This window comes from Myotis daubentonii, chromosome 5 (genome assembly GCF_963259705.1).
Source record: "Myotis daubentonii chromosome 5, mMyoDau2.1, whole genome shotgun sequence".
Taxonomy (NCBI): Eukaryota; Metazoa; Chordata; class Mammalia; order Chiroptera; family Vespertilionidae; genus Myotis; species Myotis daubentonii.
This window is the reverse complement of record NC_081844.1, coordinates 26563293-26581767: the sequence shown is the minus strand read 5'-3', so window position 1 is coordinate 26581767 and position 18475 is coordinate 26563293. Positions and strand designations below refer to the sequence as shown.

Genomic DNA, 18475 nt, shown 5'->3' with positions numbered 1-18475 from the left:
CACTAAAAGGGCAGGGATGCCCCACCGCCGGATAGGAGGGAAGGCAGCCCTCAACCAGGAAACTTTTATTTGCTGTACATTCAAAGGTCATCTCATGCTTCCACACCAGTCCAGGCCCGTGCCCCGGAGCCCGCTCAGGCCTCAGCTCTGGCCCTGCTGCTGTCGCTGCGTATGGTCTTCCTCTTCTTCCTGCTCTTGGGGTGGTAGCGGGGAGGGCTCCTCCAGTCCTGGGGAGGACGCCAGGAGCTCCCCAGTGGACCCTGTCAGGCGGAAGATCACGGGGATCTGGGCCAGGGCGGGGTTGGTCTCCTGCAGGCCCTGGATCCACTTGGCCAGTGTAGCCTGGTCATGGGCACCTGCCATACACATGGCGAAGACAGGGCCTTCTTCCACTGTTGGGAGAGACGGGCCCTCAGTTTGTGCAGGGGGGACTGTAGCCCACACCCCTTCCAGGCCAAGGGCAGGGACTGGAAGCTCCCTGTTGGTATTCTGTTTATCCAAGTCTCCGCACAGGACATGCGCTCTGCCTCAACCGCCCATCCCATGCTTCACCTGTGTGATGCCTCCTGGTTCTTCAAGATTCCACCAGAAAGTCCTCCCGCTTCCCACCTGCTCCTCCCCAGAATATAACTTGCCTGTTGCCCCTCTGGCCCTGCCCTGGTCACACTGGGTAACCATGATGGAGAAATGACAGGCCCGGAGCCCCTCAGGTGTGTGTGTATTTGGGCACCTGCTAGGTCTGCCTCAACCCCATAGGCCACACCTCATCCCATGCTGTATCTGGAGTCCTGCTCATCCCAGTTTTTACCTTCATCGATGTCAAACTCGTAGTCATCCCAGCCGCCTCTCCCATACTTCAAGTCCAGCTGTATTGGGTAGTAGAGGTTCCATTCCTCTGGAATCTCCTCTACTTCCTACCCCAGGAAGGGGCGGGGGGTACAGACAGAGTCAGAGGCTCAGGATCTTGCAGCCTTCCCCCTACCATCAGCAGAAACTGTCACTCCCACCCCAATCTGTGAGCCCTCACTAGCCCTCAGGGCCCTTACCCTCACCATCTGGGCCCTTACCCTCTCCTCAGGGGGCACCAAGTCTGCCCTGAGGATGTGGTAGTAGACACATTTGTCGCGAAGCCACAGGGAGAAGGGGCCCTCGACGAAGATAGGCCGGGCGGGGTTGTGGCGGGCCAGGGCAGCCTGCTGATCGGGACTCTGGATACCTGGTGTGGCAACACGCATACCCAAGGGGCCTTGGCTGAGTCCAAAGGCCCAGGGAGCCCCCCCGCAGGCCCAGTGAGAACCCAGCTGCTCGACACGCAGGGCCTTACCTACAATATGCTGCTCGGAGGGATCTGCTGTACCTGTGGAGTCTTTGGATGAAGCCGTCTGCAAAAAAGAATAGGAGTGGAAGCTTTTGGGCTCCAGCCCCTACAGAGGAACGGGGGAGAAATGGGGAAGGGGAGTCCCCAGTGAATTCTGGGCCTCCTACATCTCACTCAAGCCTAACCCCTCCTCACTTGTATCCAATTCAGCCACTAACATTTCAGATGCTCACACAGCCGGAACCCTGGAGGCCACCCACCTGCATTAAAATCTGGGCTCTGCCACGGGCTGTGACCATGGCCAACTTGCTGTACCTGTGCCTTAGTTTCTCCCATTCAAATTGGGGTAATAACAGCACTCACTTCAGATGGTTCTAAAATGCCAAGAGCAGCCCTAACTGGTTTGGCTCAGTGGATTGAGCATTAGCCTGCCTTCCTAAGGGTCCCGGTTCGATTCTGGTCAAGGGCACGTACCTTGGTTGCAAACTCCTCCCCAGCCGAGGCCCTGGTCAGGAGTGTGCAGGAGGCAACCAATCAATGTGTGTCTCTGACATCAATGTTTCTCTCTGTCTTTCCCCCCTCTTTCACTTTAAAATATCAATGGAAAAATATCCTCAGGTGACGATAAACAAACCAAAAAAAGGGCACATATGCTTTGACTAAAGTATCTGAGAAGAGACAACTGTTGGCACACATCATCCATCCTTTCAGGTTAAAAACTCATTGGATCCGTGGGCACAAACATAGAACCACCGAGCGTATTATTAAGTGAAATGGGCAAAAGGCAAGATGCAGAAAGTGTGTAATGCTCTGCCACTGGAGAAACACTTTCTTTTTTTATTTTATTTATCGAGTGACATTGATAAAATTATATAGGTTTCAAGTGTACAATTCTGTGATACATCATCTGTTTACTACCCAAAGTCCAATCTTTTGTCACCATATATTTGACCCCCTTTAGGAGAAATTTTTTTAAAGTTTATTTTATTTATTTTTAGTTTTTAGTTTTAGAGGGAGTCGGGGAGAGAAACATTGGCTGCCTGGGAACTGAGCCTGCAAATCAGATATGTGCCCTGACTGGAAACTGAACCAGCAACCTCTTGGTGCATGGGTCGATGCTCAACCAACTGAGCTATACTCCTGGGCAGGAGAAATGCTTTTAAAAGTGTTTTTTGGGGGTGGAAAAAGTAAATGTTTTACTCTTGGGCCCTCTTACTGGACAACATACAGTGGGACCTTGGTTCTAGAACTGAATTCATTCCAGAAGGCTGTTTGAGAAGCTGTTGTTTGAAAATTGAATTAATCTGTTCCAGACCCCTAAATGATTCCGTTTTAACCTTTCTTGTATACAGTACATGTCTAACGTACTGTTTAATCTATAAATAAACACTACTTTTCTTAAACTTATCGAACCACTCCCTACTAGGTTTAAAGGAGTCACTTTCAGCACGTGTTCCAGGGGTGTCTTTTAAGTAGTCAGCATGCAGCATCTTTGCTTGTTCATACATCACGGCCTCTGAAGTGCGGTGACTGGCTAATTGCTTTTTGGTTATCCAAATCAAGTTTTCCTATCTCTTCAGTTGCCTGTGATCCTTGTTTCTTTCGCACCCTTAGCAACATTAGCTCTCTTGATGGCCTCTTATGTTTTGAAATTGTGCTAAAATTGTTGCATTCTCTCCTTTGTTTGTTGCCAAGAGATGCTTTTTGTCATGATGAGGTAATAGCATGAAGGGACTGTCAGGTCAAAAACCAAAGTTTGGTTCGAAGTTTCGTTCAAAAATCGAGACTTTTATTCTATGAACAACTAGATTGAGAATCAAATTGTTCAAGATGGGAGACATACAAGAAACAAGGTTTGACTGTATTTATACTGATTTTTCATTTTAAATTTAACATCATGCCTGGCCAGGTAGCTCAGTTAGTTAGAGCTGTCTCAATACGCCAAGGTAAGGGGGTTTGATTCTCGGTGCGAGCATATATAAGACTCAACCAATGAATGCATAAATAAGTGGAACAGCAAATAGATGTTTCTCTCTCTTTTTCCCTCCCTTCCTCTAAAATCAATAAAAAAAAGTTTTCAAAATTTAACACCATGGAGTTTTTTAAAAATAACATTTGATTATATATCTTTTTCTCTCATGCTAAAAATCTTGGTTCCTATCAGCAGTAATACATGCACTTATTTGACTTGCCCATCAATATATAGTGTGTTTTGTTTTTTTACATAAATAGTTTTGACACTACTACCATAATGCTATGGGATCAAGTTCAGGATTTCTCTGCTGATCTTGTTTCTTAGAATACATGCCACTAAAGATGGACAGTCAGATGACAGTGACTGAGAAGATTTTTTTTCTCTTCTTAAGTTATGCTATCAATTAGATATTTAGCTATATCCATTTTTGTTTCAAATTTTGGTAGTTTTCCCCCCTTTTTAAATTTTATTTTTACACATTTGCATAGGTAAAAAGCCAATCCATATTAAATAGATCCACGTCTCTCTTCCATTCCAGTTCTCTCTACCCCATCTCCTCGCCTGCCCAGAGATGATCATTTCTACCCATTTCTGACTTATCTTTGTGAAAATGGGCAAATAGGTATATGCACTTTCATATCCCCTCTCTCACTGAAGATAGCTGACTATACCACTGTGCATGCTTCATCCTTTCATTTTGCCTTTTTCCCAAATCTTTGACTGAGGTGCCACAGTCTGCATGCACAATTTGCTCTTAATGGATACTTGGATTGTTTCCATTCTAAATCTGGGTAGTGTCAGTGATTTTATCATGCTTTCCACCTTTCTGTATGTATTTTTCATAATGAGGCAGGGGGAAATGGGATATTTATGTACACAGTTTATGCAAAAAGATATATCTGCTTGCAAACACACAGGATCTCTCTGGAAGGGGCATGGAAGTTAATTCCTCTGGGGGAGACGGGCTAAAGAGCAGGAAAGGAGGGATCTCTTCACTGTGTTCTTGTTTACTGTTTGGCTGTTTAAAAAATTAAGAAACGAGTTAAAAACTACCTCTGTCCTCTCTCACTTGGATGCTGCATCACCCACTATCCTACTCCCTTTGTCTTCTCCCCCCACTACCCAATTCCATCCACATGGCTACTAGAGGGCACTTTTGAAATTGCAACTCCTTCCAGAAACATGACATCCACACCATCCCTCCTCCAGGCTCTCTCCTCACCAACAGGTTCAAAAACAAGCTCTTTAACCCATCGTCCTCCTGGCCTCTTCTCCCCAACCCAGAGCCTCTGCACCAAAGGAAGACCTTTCAGCATCTCCCTGACCTTAAAGCCTGCCCCATGCTGCTCCCTCTGCCTGGAATACTCTCGCCTCTCCTGTCCTGCCTAAGCCAAGCTCACCTTCACCTCCTCCAAGAAGCCCTCCTGGTTCCCTGCCCCTTCTGGGCTACCATGGCCCCCAGGGTTTCTCTATCTTAGAACCAGTGGCTCTGAGGGAAGCTGTTATCCAGGGTTGGCCTCCATGACCAGACCAATGCTGTGAGGGGCTCTCTTTGGGTCCCATGTGACCTAGCATGAGTGGGGCCCTCGGGACATGGGTGGGGATATAGAATATTTCATTCAGTCATTCAACAAACAACTGCTGAGCTTTGTGACAGACCCTGGGCTGGACCTTGGGAGACACAGGGGAAACTGAGTCAGCGATTGAGCAGCCAAACTCAGTACGACACGGTGGTCAGGAAGGGGACCCCGAGGAAGAGACGGTGCTGTTGAGACGGGAAGAATGTGAAGTCCCCAGGGAAGAGTGTTCCTGACCGAGCAAACAGCGAGTGTAAAGTGTACAGACCCAAGGAGGGAACAGGCAGGTTGCTCAAGGAACAGAAAGGAAGGCCTGGATTATAGTGCATGTGGGGAGGGGAGGAGGAGCAGAGGTCAGAGTCAAGCTGCGGTAAGGAGTGAGTAAAGGGGGAGCCCAGCCCAGGGTGGAATGGACAGGGGTGAATACCTGGTAGACGGTGACCCTGGCGCTGAGGTCAGGCTCTATGTGTCGCAGGCCCAACATGGCCAGGTCCACAGGGTCCTTGGGCAGGTCCCGGGGCACAGGGAAGGGGTTGATGTTCTTGAAGCGGGAGAACCACAGCTTCATGCGCACGAACTTGAGCATGGGGTAGCTTTTGCGCCCAAATATCTGAATCAGCAGGAACTCGGTCTCCTTGTTGGGCATCACCCCTGTGCCAGGTGGATGGCAGCAGAGCCTCAGGGAGAGGGCAGAGAGGGGAGACATGGGAGACAGAGGCCAGTGGAGGAGCCCGGGACCAAGAGGAAATTATGGCAAGGACCAGATGGAAAGAGCAAGAAATAGGGAGAATAGACGTCAGGGAATTGATGCCAGAGGACAGAATCCGAGAGAATTTAAAGGAAAAGTCAGAGGGAGAGAGGAAAGGGATGAGAGCCAAAGAGAGATTTGAGAGAGACGGGAGAGGGGAGCAGGCAGGCAGACAGGACACACATCAGAGCCACAGAGGGATGTAGGGGCCCACACCCAGCAGCGGGAGGCAGCCACTCCCCCACCCTGGGCCTGTTGGCCTCACCGTGGTTCTCCATCTGCTCCAGGACAGCAAGCCCGCACTCCTGCTGCCGTGGGTAGTGGACGAAGATTTTCTGGAAGACGTTGCGAGGCCGGAAGACCTCCTTGGGGAAGACGTCAAGCAGCAGGTTGTAGACAGCCAGGTCCTTTTCAACGCCGTAGTCCCGCATCTTGCGCAGGGCAAGGTAGATGAAGTCGACGTGGCCCCGCTTGTGCACGTTGTGCTGCCCAAAGTTCTGCACAGCTCGCACAAAGCTGGCTTTGTCCCGGGCCCCATCTGGCGCCGGCCTAAACAGCTCTTCGTGGGGTGACAGGGGCTTGGCAGGCTGCCGCAGGGGCTCAGGTGGCCTCGGGACCAGAGATGAGTCAGAGCTGTGGGTGGCTACACTGCAGTGGAGGCCTCGAGGGACCTGGGAGGGTACCTGGGGACAGAGAACCACTGCTGGAATCTGCTACCTCCCAGTGCCCCTTGGGGAATGCCAGGCTTGCTCTTTCCTGGGGAAGATGCCAGTGGGCATCCCTAAAAGCTTCTGAGGAGGTAAGCTGTGGTTCCAAATCCAAGATCAACCACCATCACAGACTATGAGAACACAATGGGAAAACCTCCTCGGAGACAATTTGACAGTATTCACGAGGACAAACACACCCCTTCTGTCACAGCAATCCTGCACCTGCTGTTTAAATCTGACATCTCTAAACACACCTGCACCACATGACTGTGCGTCCGCCATGTCAGTGGAAATGGCCCCAGTGTGCAACAGCAAGGAAATGTTAAAGCAAATGGCTATGAACTTGGACAAGAAGCACATCTGCTGCTCTAAGACACACTGAGGAGGTCTTGTGTGACTTGGGTGATCTTCAAGGTATATCATTAAATTAAAAAAAGCAGAGTATGAAACTGTTTTAGAGTAGGTTCCCATATGCATTAAAAAAAAAAAAAAAAGAATCCCTGCCCTAGCCAGTTTGGCTAAGATAGAGCGTTGGCCTGCGGACTGAAGGGTCCCAGGTTCCATTCTGGCCAAGGGCACATGCCTGGGTTGCGGGCTTGATCCCCAGTAGGGGACATGCAGGATGCAGCCTATCAATGATTCTCTCTCATCATTGATGTTTCTATCTCTCTATCCCTCTCCCTTCCTCTCTAAAATCAATAAAAATATATATTTAAAAAAATCCCCAAACTTACATACAGTAGATCATCATTATTTGTGGATTCCATATTTCCGAATTTGCCTACTTGCTAAAATTGATGTGTAATCCCCAAGTCAGTACTCCCTCACGGCACTTTCCTGGTCTTTCGTGGACACATGTGGCTGAGGTTGAACAAGATGATGCTCTGCCTTCTTGTCTTGGCTCTCACACTGTCACGAGTCCTTTCAGAGGCTTACTTAGTGCATGTTTCTCACATCTTTTTGTTGGTGATTTTGCTACTGAAAATGGTCCCCAAACGTGGCACAGAGTGCTGCTTAGCGCTCCTACATACAAGAAGGCTTTGCTGTTGCTTACAGAAAAAACACATGTGGTAGATAAGCTTCATTTAGGCATAAGTTATAGTGCTGTTGATTGTGAGTTCAATGTTAATTAATCAACAATATATATTAAATAAGGTCCCTTTAAACAGAAATATGCATACAATAAGGTTACGTAATGATTGGTTGAGGAAAATGTGACAAGAGGCTCACAGGAACCCTACCTCATACTTCACCTGGGAGCAAAGTTTTAGTAATCGCTAATTCAATGTATGCAGCAATTTTATAGACCATAATACTGTGAGTAATGAGAAGTAACTAAATGGATATACATACTTTGCATCTATGAAATATGTTTGGGAGGAAATATAATAAACACGTGAAATCTCTTGCCCCTAGAGCAGTGGTTCTCAACCTTCCTGATGCCGCTACCCTTTAATACAGTTCCTCATGTTGTGGTGACCCCCAACCATAAAATTATTTTTGTTGCTACTTCATAATTGTAATTTTGCTACTGTTATGAATCGTCATGTAAATATCTGATATGCAGGATGTATTTTCATTGTTACAAATTGAACATAATTAAAGCATAGTGATTAATCACAAAAACAATATGTAATTATATATGTGTTTTCCGATGGTCTTAGGCGACCCCTGTGAAAGGGTCGTTCGACCCCCCAAGGGGTCGCGACCCACAGGTTGAGAACCGCTGCTCTAGAGCTAAGTGGTGGCCAGACAGGAAGACAGACCCTTGTCGTGATGCAGCCTCAGAACTTTTAGAATTTTGGGAGGAACCAAGATGGCGGCAAAGGTAAATGCTGGTACTCACTGCCTCCCACAACCACATCAAAATTACAACTAAAATACAGAACCATCATTCAGAACCGCCTTAAAGCTGGTTGAATGGAAGTCCTACAACTAGAGAGTAAAGAAGAAAGCACGTTGAGACTGGTAGGAGGGGTGGAGGTGTGGAATGGGCTGGTCCAACACCCACATGTGGCTTTTTTTTAATCCAGAGGGAGATCATCCCTGCAGAGGCCGCGGTGAGGAGCAAAGGGTCCCTGCTCAACACCACACCCCCCGACTCAGGGTCCCAGAGCTCGGGAGAGAAGTCCCTGTAACTTTGAGCTGTAAAAACCAGCAGGGATTGTGGCTGAGGGACACGGAGGCTGCCAGAGACCCAGATGTCCCTCTTAAAGGGCCGGGCATGAACTTACTTGGACTCGATACCTCTGAGCTCCAGTGCCAGGAGGCTTTGGGGGACCCAGATATATATGGGGAGGAACTGGATTGTCTGGCATCTTCTATCAGACGGAGGTGCTCACAGGGGTCATTATTCCTATGCCAAGACCTCCCCCGTCCCAGGGCTGACTGGTAACCATATCTGAGTCCCCAACACTGTTTGCTTCACCCTGATGATTCCCTGGGACCTGGCCCCATCCAATTGGCAGCCCTACCCAAGCCGTTGGCAGCAGCTTTTCCACATGAATGGCCTGTCCTGGCTCAAGCTTAAACTCTGCTGAAATATCTCAAACAAGCCACAGCTGGTGTCAGAGTGCCCCATACCTATCAATAAAAGGCCCAAGCCTCAGCACCAGCACCAGTCTGCCTTGCTTCACAGCTGGGCCTTGCCTGGGCTCTTGTAAACCCAAAACAAATAGGAGGAATCTGCAGATCTCTCTCTAGCTCCTGCCAGGTGGCCCCAGGCAGTGGCTGACCTCCTGGGAGGCCCCAAAGCCAGTGCACCCAGTAGACAGCTCTGACCATACAGATTACAACTCTACACATCCATAAGCGACACACTCCAGGGGCAGACTCAGGGAGCACCAAAGCCCCACTGAAGCAAGTCCTGCTCCACAGGGGTGTCTCCTGCACAGCAGCTCTCCCACTGAAGTCGCAGCTGGTCCCCACAGCCAATTGGCCTGGAGGTCAACTCCTCCCAGTGATGCCAACAGGAATCAAGGCTCAACTACAACAAGGCTATACACACAGCCCACACGGGCACACCTAGATGACCAGATCAGGTCACTGGGGAGGCTAAGCCACTGGGTCCTATAGGACACCCACTACACAAGGCCATTCTACCAACTCCAGGAGACATAGCAGCTCTCCAAAATGAGAGACAAAGAAACATGTCACAAATGAAAGAAATGGAAGAAAGCAAACTACTGGTTCAAAACCATGGTTATAAGGTTACTCAAGGATCTTCATGAAACCTTCAAGGGACTTGGTGAAACTTTCAAGGATCTTAGTGAGAATGTCAAAGACATGGAAAAGGACCAGTCAGAAATTAAGCATACATTAACTGAAATAAAGAATAATTTACAGGGATTCAACAGTGGACAGCTGCCTACATTTGTCAGTAAAGTTTTATTGGAACACAGCCATGCTCATTCATTACGTCTGGCTTGTGACAGAGTTGAATAGCTGTGATGAAGCTTCTGTGTCCTGCAAAGCCAAAAATATTTATCACCCTTTACAAAAAATTGTGCTGAACCCTGCTTTAGATGATAAACAACAAATTTCTTATTTTTATTTGAACTGAATGTTTACTGAGAATTCTTATGTTCCAGGCATTGTTGAGTACTGGCTGCACCCTTTTACAGATGAAGAAACTGAGGCCCAGTGGGGGGAAGTGGGAAGCCTGCTGTCACACAGCTGCCGAGCAGCAGAGCTGGGCCTGGAGTCTCTTCTCTGCTGCCCCCACAGCCATCCTGAAGTCTTGCTTACATAAGGTGATGTAAAACAAATAAACAGACATTCATTTAAAGTGAAAGTGCAGGAAAATAATACTACAAGTGGTATGTGCATAAGGAAAAAATCGAAAAGGAAGCTCTAGAATACCCAAAGAAGTGTAACCGCAAAGGAAATCATCTAAATTAAATGCATAGCAAAGGGCCTGGCACAGAGAAAGGGCTCAGTAACAGAGCTTTTAACAGTATCACCACCATCACCATTGTTGTTTCAGTCTATGGCCATTGACTGCCTTGGGTCATCACTTTGGATAAGGGATGGAAGTTCAATTTTCTGCCCACATCTTTATAGGTGGATGTAGGAGGTATCCAGAGTCACCACTCAAATCTGGTTGGCTCATACATCCTTATTTTCAAATTCCCCCTCATACCTGTGGGCACCAGCACTTTTTAAAATAAATAAGAAACATTCAATTGGCCCTCAGAGCAGACAGGCCAGCCCAGACACACACACACACACACACACACACACCCTCCCGCCCCGCCCCCCCCCCCCCCAGGTGGCTTCATTGGGTGGATTCTGAAGGGCTTGAGAGCAAATCCTAGGCCTGCCTGCCTCCCTCCCTCCCTCCCTCCACCCTGATGACTGCTTGGTTGGCAGTTACCTGAGAGAAGGGGGCTCCTGTGAAGGCAGCACCACAGATGCCTCTCCAGCCCCGAGAGAGGCCCCGAGCCAGCATGATGGCTTGGGCCCAGCTCATGCCTCTGCTGGTTGGACAGCCACCTGGACAAGGGAGAAGAGACAGCATCAGCTTGGCACCCCACCTGCTAATGGAGATGAGACCTCACTCTTGGCAGAGGCCACATTCCAGACTGCATAGCTGACTCACCAGCCCCACTGCTTCCTCATCCACAGGATGGAGCTTAAATGACTGTTACAATCAAGGGTCCTTGCTTCACTATCTAGAGAAATTTGCTGCAATGGTTCCCCACCCTCCCTCCCAGATCTTTTTTATTAATTTTATTTTTTTTAATCCTCTTCAGAGGATATGTTTTTATTGATTTTAGAGAGGGAGAAAAACATTGATGTAGGAGAAACATTGATCGGTTGCCTCTTGTACATGTCCCAACTGGGGATCGAACCTGCAATCTAGGTATGTGCCCTGCTCAGAATCGAACCCACAACCTTTGGTGTACTGGACAGTGCTTAAACCAACTGAGCCATCAGGGAAAGGCCCTATGAGGTCATTTCTTAACTTTAGTCACATACCATACAGTCCACCCTTTTAAAATATAAAGTTCCGGGGGGAAAAGGGGAACATATGTAAAACTTTCAACAGTAAAGTTTTAATTTTTAAAAAAGTATAAAGTTCAATCTTTTTTAAAAAAATATATTTTATTGATTTTTTACAGAGAAGAGAGAGGGATAGAGAGTTAGAAACATCGATGAGAGAAACATCGATCAGCTGCCTCCTGCACGCCCCCCAGTAGGGATGTGCCTGCAACCGAGGTACATGCCCTTGACCGGAATCGAACCTGGGACCTTTTAGTCCGCAGGCCGACGCTCTATCCACTGAGCCAAACCAGTTCGGCATCTTTTTTTTTATTTTATTTTATTATTTTTTTTAGTTTATTCAGAGTTGTGCAACCAGCACTGTAATTTTAGAACATTTTTGTCACCCTGAAAACAAAACCTAATGAAAACAAAAACATTAACTATCACTTTGATTTCCTTTCATCCTCAACCCTAGACAACCAATAATCTACCATCTCTATAAATTTGCCTACTCTGGGCATGTCATATAAATGGAATCATACGATATATGTGTTCTTTTGTGGCTAGCACCTTTCATTTAGCATGTGTCCAAGGTTTATCCATGTTGTAACATGTATCCGACTTCATCCCTTTTAGTTACCAAAAAATTTCCATTGTCTAGATGTTTTATTTATCCCTTCATCAACGGATGGACATTTGGGTGGGTCCCACTCTTTTACTATAACTAATGCTGCTATGAACACCCATGTAGAAGCTTTCGTGTGAATATGTGTTTACACTTCTCTTGGGTCTACACTTAGAAGTCATATTGCTGGGATATATGGTAACTCTATTTAACATTTTGAGGAGCCCCTGAAACTTTTCCAAAGTAGCTCCATTTTACATTCCCACCAGCACTGTGTAAGGGTCCCAATGTCTTCACGTCCTTGCCAACACTGTCTGTCTTTTGGACTAGACATCCTGGTGAGTGTGAAGTGGTAGCTCCTTGGGGTTTGGATTTGCATTTCCCTAATGATTAATGATGTTGAGCATCTTTTCATGTGCTTATTGGCCATTGTGTATCTTCGTTGGAGAAATGTCTATTTAAATGCTTTGTCCATTTTTAAAAAATGGGTTCTCACCGTAACCGGTTTGGCTCAGTGGATAGAGCGTCGGCCTGCGGACTGAAAGGTCCCGGGTTCGATTCCGGTCAAGGGCATGTACCTTGGTTGCGGGCACATCTCCAGTAGGGAGTGTGCAGGAGGCAGCTGATCAATGTTTCTCTCTCATCGATGTTTCTAATTCTCTATCTCTCTCCCTTCCTCTCTGTAAAAAATCAATAAAATATATTTTTTTAAAAAAAGGGTTCTCTTTTTCATTATTGAGTTGTAAGAGTTCTTTAAATATCCTGGATAACGGACCCTTATGATTTAAAAATAATTTCTCCTATTCTTTGGGTTTTCTTTGCACTTGTTATCATTGCAGCACAAGTTTTAAACTGTGATAAAGTCCAATTAATGCTTTTCTTTTATAGCTCTGCTTTTGATGTTGTATCTAAAATAACATGCCAAGCCCAAGGTTATAAAGATTTACCTCTCTCTTTCTTCTAAGACTTTTAGATCTTACATGTAGGTCTATGATCCACTTTGAATTTGTGTGTATTGTGTGACAAAAGGGTTCACTCCATGTGGATACCCAGTTGTCCTAGGCCTGTTTGTTGAAGAGACTATTTTTTCTTCAGTTTATTGTCTTAGCACTCTTGGTGAAAATCAATTGACCATAAAGGTAAGGGTTTATTTCTGGGCTCTCAATTCTATTCCATTGATCCATGTTGAACCGTATACCAGTACTACACAGTTTTGATTATTATTGTTTTCTAACTCAGGAACTGTAAGTCCAACTTTGTCCTTCTTTTATAAGATTGTTTTGGCTATTCCTGGTTTTAGAATCAGCTGCCAATTTCTGTAAAAAGCAGAGGGATTCTGATAGGGATGTACTGACTCTGTAGATTGATTTGGGGACTATTGTATCTGAATAATAATGTGAAGTCTCCTGATCCACACACATGGGCTATGTCTCCATTTATTTATTTATTTATTATCACCATTTATTTAGATCTTTAATTTCAACAATGTTTTATAGTTTTCAGTCTTTTATTTCTTTTGTTAAATTTATTTGTATTTCATTCATTTTTTAAAATATGTATTTTTTTATTTTTAGAAAACATGGATGCGAGAGTGACACATCAGCTGCCTCCTGCACACCCCCTACTGGGGATCAAACCTGGGCATGGGCCCTGACTGGAATGGAACCAGTGACCTCTTGGTTCACAGGTCACCACTCAACTTCTAAGTCACACCGGCTGGGCTTAATTTTGTTTCTGTACTGTTCATTGCTAATATATAGAAATAGAATTTATTTATTTTTGTTAATCCTCACCCGAGGATATTTTTTACCATTGATTTTTAGAGAGTGGAAGGGAGGGGGAGAGAGAGAGAGAAATATCTATGTGAGAGATACATGGAATGGTTGCCTCCTGCATGCTCCCAGACCAGAGCCTGGTATCAAGCCTGCAACTGTGGTTCGTGCCCTTGATCGGAATCAAACCTGAGACTCTTCACTCCAAGGGCTGATGCTCTGTATACTAGGCAAAACCAACTAGGGGGAAATAAAATTTACTTTTACTTTGATCTTGTATACTGCAACTTTGCACAACTCACTTATTAGCTCTAATAGCTTTCTATTGGATTCCTTAGGATTTTCTATATACAATATCATGTCTTCTGAAAATAGAAATAGATTTACTTCTTTCTTTCTAATCTGGATGTCTTTTATTTCCTTTTCCTGCCCAAGTGCCCTTGCTGGAACCTTCAGTACAATGTTGAATAGAAGTGCCAAGAGCCGCTTCCATGTGCTTCTCTTGATTTCAGGGGAAAAGCATCCAGTCTCTCATCAATGTGAGCTGTGGGTTTTTCATAGATGTCCTCTATCAGGTTGAGGAAATATTGAATGTTATTATCAGAAAGGGTATTGGATTTTGTCAAATGCTTTTTGTTGCATCTATTAAAATAATCGTGTGACTTTTGTCTTTTATACATTAACTGATTTTCAGATTTTAAATTAACCTTGCATTTCTGGGATAAATTCCATATATAATTCTTTTTATATGTTACCAAAATTTGGTTTGTTAGTATTCTGTTGAGGATTTTTGTGTCCATATTCATAAAAAATACTGGTCTGTAGTTTTCTTTTCGTGCTTGTTTGGTTTGGTATCAGGCAATGCTGGCCCCATAAAATGAACTGGGAAGTATTAGATCATCCTCAGCATTAAACTTTCTCTAGCATCTCCCATCTTGACCTGAAGTCTCCCTCCAGCCTCTGTTTCACATCTCTGCTCCCTTTACAAAAATGTTTTATCCTGAGAGGTGTCTACATACTATACTCCACTTATTCCAACCTGGCCGCTGCCCCCCACTCCACTAACCCCACCCTTGATGGTTTATACTTACCAAAGCCAGTGATGACTTCTCAGAAGCATGTGGCACTGGTGAGACCCTCCTCCCACCTGCTTGACACTGCTGATTTTCTTCCTAGCACCCAGGCCTGTTTCTCACTTAGTCAGCAAGACCCACTTCCTTCTCTAAAGTTTGCAATGTCTGAAAACGTGACTGGGCAGACAAATCACTGGGATCTTGTTAAAGGCAGATCCTGAATCAGCAGCTCTGGGGTGGAGCCAGACTCCGGCTGCTTATCTAACAAGCTTCCCCAGAGAGCCTGGTGCTGCCGGTCTGGACACCACACTTTGAGTAACCGGGCTGCAGAATCCCACATTCCGGATTTGTCTGTCTACTACCCTGAGGTGTCATTCAGCTTGCTCCTCTCCGCGTCTTTGTATTCCTGTAGGTAGCTCTAATGGTTCTCAAACTTTGTCCACGTTAGAGTCATCTAGGAAGCTTTTAAAAATCCCCATGCCCAGATAGATTAAATCAGAACACCTAGAGGCAGGGCCTAGGCGCCAGCATTTTAGCACATTCCAATGACTCTCACACGCAGCTAAGATTAAGACCCTAATTTATTATTTTATTTTATTAAATATATTTTTATTGATTTCAGAGAGGAAGGGAGAGGGAGAGAGAGATAGAAACATCAATGATGAGAGAGAATCATTGATCGGTTGCCTCCTGCAAGCCCCACACTGGGGATCGAGCCCACAATCCGGGCACATGCCCTTGACCAGAATTGAACCCAGGACCCTTCAGGCCGACGCTCTATCCACTGAGCTAAACCAGCCAGGGCAAGAACCTAATATACACGTTGGCCACTCAAAGTGTGTTTTAGGGATCAGCTGCATTGGTATCATCATCTGGGAGTTTACTAGAAATGCAGAATCTCAGCCCTAACCCAGACCTACTGAATCAGAATCTGCATTTAACCAGTGTCCAGGTTTCTTTGTGTGTTAAATTCTGAGAAATGATGATCTACGTGCTGATGGATCCAAATGTTTATCGCCTAAGCTCCAGCTTTCATTCCTGCCACTCTGGCATATACCCAGCTGTCTCAAACTTAATTTGCGCCAAACTCATATCCCTGCTTAAACTTGTTTCCTCCCCATTCCTGGCCAATGACACCACCAATTCCTAGTCATTCAGGCCTAAAACCTAGGAGTCACTGCTGAATCCACTGTACCCTTCATGCCCCCATTTAATCCCTTAGGTAATTCTGGTGACTACTTCCACACCGACCCCAAGTGCATACATTTCCCTCCATCTGCAGGCCAGCACCCCCACGACCTCTCTCCCAGCCTCCCATGTCTTCCCTTATGCGCCCCCAGTCAGTTCTCCCCACCTTGACCATAGGGAGCTTTAAAAAATGTGAACTAGCCTGGCCAGGGTAGGTCAGTGGCCTAGTATCGACCTGTGAACCAGGAGGTCACAGTTCCATTCCCGGTCAGGGCACACGCCCGGGTTGTGGCCTCGATCCCCAGTGTGGGGCGAGCAGGAGGCAGCTGATCAATGATTCTCTCTCATCATTGATGTTTCTATATCTTTCTCTCCCTTCCTCTCTAAAATCAATAAAAACTATTAAAAAAATAAAAAGTAAATAAAATAAAACGTGAACTGACTTCAGTGTTCTCTGCCTAAAATTAATGATACATCACACGTAATGATAAAATCTGCCAGGGACCACTCCTCCAAACTCCACTCTTACAACCCCAGCTACACTGTTTCTTAGACAAGGTAAATGTATCCTGGTCTCAGAACCTTCGCGCTTGCTTTTCCTTCTGTTTGGACATTTCTTCCCCCAGGTCAGGCCACAGCTCGCTGCGGTCATTCAGGCCTATGTTCTAAGGAAAGAAAGGCCTGTCCCGACAGCAGCCTCACTCCCTGTTCGAAGCCCCCGCGCACCCCGGTGAATGCATTTTTAGCAACTACTGGCATCGGAAACAACCCTGCTCCCCAGGAGATGGAGGATGTGTCCTGCCTTCCTCATTGCTGCGGCTCCAGCACCCGGGACACCACCTGGTCTACGGCAGGTGCCTAACAAGGCCACCGGAACGGACAGAACCAAGTTTCCACAAACTCTAACCTATACGCCTGAAGCCCGCGGCGGGGTGTACCTACAGCAGCTCTGCGGCGGGCCGCCGGGGGCCCGGGGTCGCTGGGAGACACAGGCGCACGCGGGCTCGAGTTCCGGCCGAGCGGCCCACCTGCGGCGTGCGCGCTGGAGACACCTCACCCTCTCGGAGCCTCGGCTGTCTCATCTGCAAAACGGAAAATTCAAGACCTGAGCAGGCAGCGCACGGAGAGCGAGCGGCCTTCCCCGGCGCGTCTCCGCCCGCCCCGCCTCGCAGAGGTCACGGTGCCCTGGCCCAGCCGCCGGGTCCCGCTGGCGCCGCCCTCCCGCGCCGTCGGCCCAGAACGGGCCGCTCCGGAGCCCCGCAGCTCGCGCTCGCCTCCCCACCCACAACCTACCTACGAACGCGGGCGGCCGCCGACTCCGAGCCACGGCCATCTGGCCGCTGGGCGCCGCCATGTTGCCCAGAGAGCTTCCGGGTCACGGGCCGCCAGGGAGATAGCCTATCAAGAACGCGGGTTTAGAGAGGTCCCGCCCCAAAGGGAGGAGCACCAATAGAAAGCGAGGACGGCATGGGCGCTGCCTCATAATGAGCCAGCCCCTCGCCCCGTGTCAGGCAAACCGCATCCCGGACCTGGGGGTTGGGAATGGCCCGGGGAGGAGCGGCGGGGTCGTCCCTGGGCTGGGAGCCTGTTGATCCAGGTGGGAATGAAGTAGTAAAGGTGGACGTCCTCCCAGTGTGAGAAATGCAGTGTCCGGGTCCCTGGATTCGTACCTTTCCCTTCTGCGCGGCAGGTTCATGATCCCGGGATCATTCCTTTGCCTCCGGGCATGGCGACAGCAGAGAGGGTGCAGCTGGCATCCACCCCGACGGCTGCAGGAGCTGGGCAGTCGGACAGAGGAGGTACCTGGGGCGGGGACATGGCTACAGAGCAATGACGCTCCCTGCTGGTCCCCGTGGTGCCCCCTCCCGCGGTTCTGCCTCCAGACTTCGTCTTGTGCCCGCTTCTGGCGCTCATCCAGCGCGCGCTCCACAGCCTCGAGCCGGCCTCGGGGCGCCTTGCACTCACGCCTAGGCTTCCAGGTAGTGCGGGGGCGGGGTAGCCCCTCTGCCCTCATTCAGACCCCACCCCCTCTCCTGGTGCCTGTCCATCCTCCTCTCGCTGGCCATCAGCGCCCTCGGGCGGTACCACCTGCTCTCGGTGGAGACTAAACGTCAGCCTCACTCCGTGAGTCAGCTGGGCCCAGGTGGATATTCTCCACTTCACTCTCACCCTCCTCTGAGCTCCTGTGGGGGCGGGGACGGAGCCGGTAACATGGGGAAGGGGGTGGACACTGCTGAAGGACTTCAGGTGAGTAAGGAGCCCCTCCGGGAAGACTCTCTGAGTAAGGATGGCACAGCTAAGGAGCCTCCTGGGCCAGCCTGCTTTCTCTCCTCACCCCAGCCCCGGGCAGAAGGTGACCCAGGGCCTTGACCCCTCCATGCCAGGCCCCCAGCTACCCTGTACAGGGCGGTCCGGAAGTGTGGGGGTGGTCAGTGGGCTCCATGCTCCCTTCGACCCACAGACTGTGGCTGATGCCTCTGGTAACCTGCTCCATGGTAGATGG

At 47.9% G+C, this 18475-nt stretch overlaps 1 protein-coding gene across 4 annotated transcripts; it reads right to left on the bottom strand.

Annotated features, from left to right (window-relative positions):
• Positions 1 to 50: 50 nt before the first annotated feature.
• On the bottom strand, positions 51 to 17770 carry ECSIT (ECSIT signaling integrator). Of its 4 annotated transcripts, none has more exons than XM_059696723.1 (9): positions 17643 to 17770; positions 16915 to 17054; positions 10704 to 10822; positions 5884 to 6301; positions 5298 to 5521; positions 1325 to 1382; positions 1068 to 1216; positions 809 to 914; positions 51 to 392 (listed from the first exon to the last, which is right to left on the bottom strand). In XM_059696723.1, the coding sequence occupies exons 3-9, from the start codon at positions 10797 to 10799 to the stop codon at positions 142 to 144; spliced, it is 1302 nt and encodes a 433-aa protein (XP_059552706.1). In that variant the 5' UTR covers positions 10800 to 10822; positions 16915 to 17054; positions 17643 to 17770; the 3' UTR covers positions 51 to 141. The 4 variants fall into 4 exon arrangements, with proteins under 4 accessions (XP_059552706.1, XP_059552705.1, XP_059552704.1 ...); XM_059696722.1 differs by lacking the exon at positions 17643 to 17770 and adding an exon at positions 17266 to 17368 and having other exon boundaries at positions 16880 to 17054; XM_059696721.1 differs by lacking the exon at positions 17643 to 17770 and adding an exon at positions 17266 to 17367.
• Positions 17771 to 18475: the final 705 nt, after the last annotated feature.

Excerpts from the sequence above, each read along its gene's own strand:
- ECSIT (XM_059696723.1), bottom strand. The coding sequence starts at position 10,799 with ATGAGCTGGGCCCAAGCCATCATGCTGGCTCGGGGCCTCTCTCGGGGC. Across the intron at positions 6,302-10,703 it reads CAGGAGCCCCCTTCTCTCAG|GTACCCTCCCAGGTCCCTCG; the intron begins GTAACTGCCAAC and ends CTCTGTCCCCAG. Across the intron at positions 1,383-5,297 it reads CCAGGGTCACCGTCTACCAG|ACGGCTTCATCCAAAGACTC; the intron begins GTATTCACCCCT and ends TCTTTTTTGCAG.